Source organism: Melanaphis sacchari, unplaced genomic scaffold (genome assembly GCF_002803265.2).
Source record: "Melanaphis sacchari strain LSU unplaced genomic scaffold, SCAv2.0 Contig32_pilon_pilon, whole genome shotgun sequence".
Taxonomy (NCBI): Eukaryota; Metazoa; Arthropoda; class Insecta; order Hemiptera; family Aphididae; genus Melanaphis; species Melanaphis sacchari.
This window is the reverse complement of record NW_020271199.1, coordinates 2,644,025-2,652,221: the sequence shown is the minus strand read 5'-3', so window position 1 is coordinate 2,652,221 and position 8,197 is coordinate 2,644,025. Positions and strand designations below refer to the sequence as shown.

At 34.2% G+C, this 8,197-nt stretch overlaps 1 protein-coding gene across 1 annotated transcript; it reads left to right on the top strand.

Annotated features, from left to right (window-relative positions):
- The first annotated feature begins 4,837 nt into the window (after positions 1 to 4,837).
- On the top strand, positions 4,838 to 7,033 carry LOC112596630 (cell wall protein RBR3-like). The gene has a single exon (XM_025342393.1). The coding sequence runs from the start codon at positions 4,838 to 4,840 to the stop codon at positions 7,031 to 7,033; it is 2,196 nt and encodes a 731-aa protein (XP_025198178.1).
- The last annotated feature ends 1,164 nt before the right edge of the window (positions 7,034 to 8,197 follow it).

Sequence of the window (8,197 nt, the reverse complement as noted above, 5' to 3'; positions counted from 1 at the left end):
ATGCAATTGATGTTTTAACTATTAACTAAAACAAACGCATTATATAATATATCAAATCAATTGATCATAGTGTGGCTTCGTATTATTCTCAGGACACTAAATATTTAGCAACGTGAACGGTCCATATACATAGTACATGCAATATTCCACGTGAACACGTGAGGTCTTGTGCACGTTTATTGTATGTAGGTATAGATACACATTACACAATGCCTGATTAATTTAAATTAAGACCAAGTGCGCGATCTGATGTAAAGCCCTAAAACATAAAAGTACCTACATATTTAAAAAATAGCTTTCTAAAAAAGCTTTCTTTTATTCATTTTAAATACCCAATACTCAACATAATCCATTTAGTATTTAATCTGATGATTTTTAATCAATTGATAATTAATTCAAACGAAAAAAAGTTGTTAAATATCTGATATCTTTTATTTTTAAGTATTTACCATGTATACAACGAATAAATCAATTAGACTTTTCATGTTGAAGATAATGCCACTATACCCGCATGTGTTATCTCCTTATTACATACATAAAACATAACAAATTTTCGTTTTTAAGAACCAACTGGTTTTTTTTTGTTTTTTTTGTTTTTTTTTTTTTTTATTGTTCTTAGTCCACTCAAATGTTATCTGGAATATTGATATAATAATATTTTATACATATAAGCAATATTTTAATATAATTGATAACCTTGTAAAGGCGTTAAAAATAATGTAGATTATAAAGCATTCTATGAACTGCATTATTGTAATTTTATATATGAAAAAATAATTTTCAGTTGATTTAAATATGTATATTATCAGCTGAATAGTTATAGAAAGATACTGTTTATACTATATTTGCTATTATCGATTCATTAGGTACCTATCGGCTATCCATAATCCAATAATAATATTATAATATGATATATAAATTATATTTATACATATGTACACATTCAATAAAACAAAATGATGATCAGATAAAATAATGTATTAAGTTTAAGCTAGATCGTATCAAAAAAATTTTTCGGGGGTGGTTCAAAACCCGTATAATGTATATTGTATATTTACTGAATTTAAGTTTTGACATTTGGTTAATAATTGCATATATGAATTAAAACAATGTTAAATTATTAATATAATGTGTAATATATGAGTTATTTACACAAAGAATATAAAATAATAAAATGTACCTTTGGAAGTTTAGAAAAATTATTGCATTTGATAGCGCATTTTTGTTATCTTGTTTACTCATTATGACGAATTTAATAAAACAATTCGACGAGTTTGTTTGTCTAGTAGACAACGGTATATAATTATAATAATATTTTAAATGTACACAAATAATATAATATTATTTTTATTATTCATCATCGACTGTTGAGAATTTGAGATGTTGACTAGCATCGAGAGCGGTCGTTGTCGATCAAGAACAATCTAGTAGGTAATAGACGCTAAAATAATATTTTTATATGATAATATGATACAAAATAGTTAATAGTCAATTAAATAAATAAATTGTAATTTTTGCTATAATATTGGTATTACAAATAAACAGTTATTTTACACATTTTAAGTCATTTAGACAATTTCGGGGACTCCTGGATCACCTCTTTACTCTTTAGGTACGGCCTTGAGCTCAAATACTCATAATATGTACTCAGATACTCGTACATTATAAATTGAGGATTGTACACATAGACCGCAGTCAATATATTTTAACTCAATCATAATGTGTTATCATTATGAATTATTAACCTCGTTATTGACATAAGTTATTCGAAATACTATCACGTGTGTTTGAAAAAATGTTTGACAATATAATTTATATAATGTTCTTACTAAACTCGAGTATTGTACTGCGTATTTATAAAAACTGAAATTGTTCATACCTTCTGAATAAAAGAAGCGTTCTCGGCTTCCAACGTTTGCAATCCGTAAAATAACAACGGGCAGTCGTGTAAGGTAAGGACATAGGGTAGCCCAGGTAAGTAATTTATTATATGGGAACATAATGTATTATTATTATATAGGTAGATACCTTTTTAACGTGGGTCCTACATCGGCTGACACCTGACCGCCGACTCAGTATTATTAATTCGTGTTTAACGAAACGCAGGCGCGCGTTTATTTACCATTTATTTGTACACGGGAAAGAAATAAAATAAACTCGCAGTGATTTTGTTTGGTTTAGATGCGATCGACCATTGGTACGATATCTCCTGTGTATGGACGTGCCGACGACGGTCGCGTGCATACAGAGTGATTGTTTTTGTCCAGCACGTCACAATACCTGTGGACATCGTAATAAAATAATAATAATATAGCATAATATAATAGTATTACAGCAACACACTGATTTTCCAAAATATCTGTTGGTGATCACGGTTCGACGGTAAAAAAAATCGTTGTGTTACACGGTTATTGTAATGTATGGGTACGACTTTTATTTAAAAGAAGTGTTTGAAAAAAAATTACTGAAAATATATGTAGGTATTGACTAACGAATAATGGTTTTTGCGTACATCAGTGGATAATAGTTGTCGCCCGAGTTACAAAAGAACTACCCCAAGCGCGCGCGCGCGCGCGCACACACACACACACACACACACACACACACACACACACATATATGCCATTGTGAGAAGCAAATCTTTTATAAATGTATAAACGAGTACCATACATTGCTTGTATAGATCCCACGAGGGTCTCATAAAACGATAACAATATAATATAATATATGATGTGCTCAATACAATGAGCGCAGGATAGCCGGGATGCATATTTTATACAATTGGATTGACTGTAATATTATGTGTATGGAGGATACAAAATGACAACAATAATAATGTTTATGAAACGCGCGTTTTTTAACAAAAATTTCAAGTATAAAGGCGCCATAGCTAATGTGTACCACATGTCGAATGTATTGGAAGACACGTTTTCCGCAGGATTGACAACTCCTATGGGCTTAAATGTGTCTAATTTAATATAATATAACTAAAATATTCAATGGAACTGACCTATTTTTTTTTTAACTCTTAGTTTATTGAATAGACAGTCTCTACATCCGATTATTTGTTTTCGAACTATATACGCTAACACGCTGTGCCACACAGAACAATAAGACTGCTGTGGCCATATGAATCGCCACATCTGTTTGCAACGTGTTAGTCCCTTTACGGAGTAGATACATATAGTAGATTTGATACATAATATATCAAATTAAACTCGGACACCACGTGAAAAATGGTTATAATCGCAAAATTAAATCCCAGAATAAAGAGCCAACAAAAATGTGCATTTGTGTTTCGAAAATCAAAATAGCCGTTCAATTAAAAGGAACGATTTTTTTCAAAATAGAATAATTTATGATCGACATCATTATCTCTAAGACCGAAGACGGCAGGGTATATATATATATATACGATATACCTATGGTTCATTAATTTGCACGATTATATAGATACATTTTCTGAGTTTTTTTTAATAACACATTATACATCAATTATACCTAAAAAATAACAACCTAAAAACATACATAACGATGGATTTAGCTCACGTATTCATGTTTGTTTTTTGTCTGACAAAATAAATTTACAAATCACCTTATTTGATTTTTATGGAACGGAGATAAAAAAAATGCAGTAAAAGTCTACTTTACATATACATCATGGTGAACTCTGATCTTGTTTCGAGTATTCTTATCGTATCACCGGAAAAGATACGATTTACGAGTGAAATACGATTCAACTTTCATTTCTAGTTACACACATCACTGTATTTGACAAACCAAAGATAGTGTACATCGTATTAAAATTATATTTTTAAAGTTTTTTAATGACTTCTAAAAACACAAAATATTATGTTTGGTGTTTATTTTAACGCTCATATGAATTATGTTCCGATTAGTAGTTATGTCTAACTTTATATTATTGAAGCATAATTCTATCGATATTCATTAATTTTATAAAATAATTAGGTTGATTTTTATAGTTAATGGCTAACGTATATTTATTTATTTTTTTCATTTAACTATGTATATTTTTTTGGTCGGTAAGCTACACGTGTTTAATTTTGAGTGATGTAATGAAAAGTTGTGGTATAAAAATTATAATTTTAACATTTCGTATAAATTCGTTACAGCTACATTTCCATGAATACGCAAGTATGGTTTTAATTATAATGTTGGATAATTAAAAAAAAAAAAAGTTTAAAGTCTTAGGTAATTAAATTAAATGGTAACAGCATGTAAGTATTAACAGTAGTAATTATATAATTGTACAACAACCGTACCATTGGAATAATGAATACCAAATAAACAAATTTAAGAAAATACACATAAAAACGTATGTGTTGTGTATATCGTATAAATATTTGCATATAATATACCTCTTAATCATAAATCATAAAAGTAGGATGATAATTATAGTACTTTGTAACCTTTTCGTTCTATTAATGCAAACATGGTATATTAATATATATATATATAATGTATTGTATTTTCGACGAGCTAATATAAGGTGTAAGGTACTATCCCACCAAACACAATTCATATCGTCCTTCAACACCCGCCCATTGCACCCGCAGCGCCAGTGTAGCTAGCCCGTAGTTCAAATAAGCGCTAGTAAACAGGATTTTCGACTGCTGCCGTACCGGTTCGGACAACCCCGCCGATCGGGGATAGTCGAAATCGTGGTGGGAGTGACCATCTCGGCCACTGGCGAGCTACGCTGCTACCACGGGACCGACGTCAAGACACTTCGCGTACAGAGTCCGACACGTATGGTTAACGTCTTTAATTCCGTCTTCGCCGCCGATCGTTCTATTCGCCGAAAACTACCGTCGCGATGGATAACGACAATCCAACGCCCTCGTCGTCGAATTCATCGAACCTAACCGTCGAGGATAAATTGCAGAAAATACACATTTCCTCGTCGACCGACGACGATGATTCCGATACGACCAAATCATTTTACAGCGATTCCGAGCCCGAGTCTTTGTCATCCATCAATTTTCCGGTACAGTACAAGCTCCCGTCGCGGAACCACGCAGTGGTCCACTCTTCGGCGAACCGCACTCTAATGAATCGCATGGCTCCCTCCAACAAATCCGTTAGAATGAAGCACGGAACGACTGCACTTGATATAATCGTACCCGTGATCCGCGGCACGACCACGCCATCGACCAGTGGTACGAGTCAACGCAACACGACCACGCCATCGACCAGTGGTACGAGCCAGTGCAACACTACCACGCCATCGACCAGTGGTACGAGCCAGCGCGACACGACCACGCCATCGACCAGTGGTACGAGCCAGTGCAACACGACCACGCCATCGACCAGTGGTACGAACCAACGCAACACGACCGCGACATCGAAAAGCGATACAAGCCAACGCAACGCGACCGGGACATCCAAAAGTGATACGACAACGCAGATGAACAACAGCACACCAGCAAATAGTACATCCCTGGCTTCGACGTTGTATGTGCCTGCGCTATGGATGTTCCCATCTGCATCATCATCCCGTACTGTATCCACGGCTAACAAGCCCAAGGCACCAATACCTCCCCCGAGGCCGAGGTCTTCTCTTCCACCATATACTGCTCCGCCACGGTATGTTGAACCATCTAACAGATTTCAAACTTCTAAATATACTAAAACGTCTCAGCGTCCCATACCACCCTATAGGTATCCATATCCCAGTCCGCGCTATACTACACAGCCCTCCTCACTGTCTTATACGTACCGCTCTCCTTCGCTTACTTATACATCACAATCTTTCAACACGTCCAATATGTCTCAAACTGCCATGATTTCTATAAGATCACAGTCTTCTGCGCCATCCTGTAGATCAAATTATCCTACACCAATCAAAAGTACTCCAACTTCCGTGCCATTTTATTCGTTACAGTCTTCATCGCGGACCATCGTGTCTCAGACTTTCTCATCTTCTTTAAGGTCTCAGACTTCCAAAACGTCCAACACGTCTCAAATCTCTATACATTCTAAAAAGTCTCAGTCTTCCACACCATTCTATAAGCCAAGATATCCCTTACCAAACGAAATCACCCCGTCTTCTACGGAATTGCATACATCTCAGTCTTCATTGGCTATTTTGTCTAGGACTTCCAAAACGTCCAACACGTCTCAAATCTCTATGCATTCTAAAAGGTCTCAATCTTCTACACCATTCTATAAGCCAAGATATCCCTTACCAAACGAAAGCATCCCGTCTTCTACGGAATTGCATACATCTCAGCCTTCTTCGCTAACCAACACGTCTCAAACTTCTAACACTATCAACACGTCTCAAACTTCCAACACTATCAACACGTCTCAAACTTCTAACACTATTAACACGTTTCAAACTTCCACACCATCCCGTTCTCTCTCATGTTCTAAGCCATCTGGTAGCTCCCAATCTTCTGCGCCAATCAACAAGTCTCAGCCATCCTCACAGTCACAAACGACCCAGTCATCTACGTCAACCATAACTTTGACGTCTTCCTCAGTGCGCTTGACTCCGCGGTACGAACGTTACAGAGCTGAAATGACTTACTCACATTTCACGTTTCCACGGTCAACACACTACCAAAAGCCTAAATTGAAAAAGTACTATACGGTTATGCCACAGTCGTCCACAAAAAACTTATATCCGTTGACTGTGTGCAAACCGAGACGCAATGTCTGGCCTACAGAAATAGGCTCCGTAGTACAAGTTTCGATGCAAAATATTTGGTCGGTTTTGGTCGCCCAATTGCATAAATCGTTGCCATCGTCCACCACCGTCAACTTGCAGAATCCATCGCAACCATCCACCATCAAAAGCGTAGATAAAAAGGCCTTGTTGCCACCCGTCGCCCCATCTGCTAACAATCAGCCGCTGCTGAACGTTGATCCGGAGTCGTCTGATTCGAAAGAAACAGAATCCAAATTATGTGTCAAGAAAAGCCACTCTTATCCTGTGGTGGATTTGCTGCCGTTATACTTACATGGCATCGAAAAAAAAAGATGCCCTAGAGAAACATATCAAAAATGAACTACAGGTGGCGTGGGGATACTTTAGCAAGTTAGAAGTCGTTGACGTCCGATCATCTGGTGATATCAAGTGCATCTGCCCAATGTTGAATTATGAAGATTTGCTCGATGCGACTTTGAATGAAAAGTTTATGTTAGTGAACATGTCTCGCCAGTACAGAGTTAATAGTAAGTATGAAATACACTAGGTACTATAACATACATAAAATATTATATAGAAACCTAAATTTGATACTTTTTACTTTTTTACCAGTATTTGATTCCCCGTGTATGAAGTTAGTTATAATATCTATGACCTTTGTGTATTTTATCAAAAACAGGTAGGTAGTTACTAGTTAATTACGAGTATAAATACCTACAGATTTTTTTCTATACAATTTTAATATTTTCACCTATAACCGTATAGCGTTACTCATCTTTATTGACCAAATTTAAAACTTTTCAATAATAAATGTTTTATTTTCTATTTCTATTGAAATATTACAAACTTTTCAAGATTTGTCACCGTCTAAAAATATTGCTTACTTATGCTCGGTTGTACTTACAACTTGTAAGTTGTAGTTATTTATTGGTAAATTATTTTTTCTACTGTTAAATTTGAATCTAATAATAAACAACGTTTGTTTAATTAACATGTGTCAAATTTAAGAATATAGCTCAATTATTGTTTTATATTCAGGTTATTACCTATAAACTGGTTATAAATAAATATTACCTGCAATACAAGTTGATATTATTATTAATTATCATATCATAAGGTCTTATTGATGATAAACTGATTGTGTGTTTGTATATGATATTAGATAATGATCACAAAACATTGATAACAAAATTTAATCATACATAAAATTTTCACGATGATAAATCAACCTCCAATTTAACTAATGATAAAGTAAATTTTTAATAACAAATAAAATTTAAAACATGGTTTATGCAACAGATTTTCTATTATCTTCAGTTTAACAAACTTATCATAGTGTAAATAAACTGAGCATTAGAATCTATATAGTTTAAATTCTTCGTAGAATACACTTAAAATCAATTTTTTGAAAATAGGTATTCATTAGTAAATTTGTATAAATTATTATTCATTAGTATACGTGTATGTTTTCATTTTACACATGTGTCAATCGATAATTTAATACCTTTTATAGAAAAAATTATT

Coding starts and splice junctions, on each gene's coding strand:
- LOC112596630 (XM_025342393.1), top strand. CDS start 4,838: ATGGATAACGACAATCCAACGCCCTCGTCGTCGAATTCATCGAACCTA.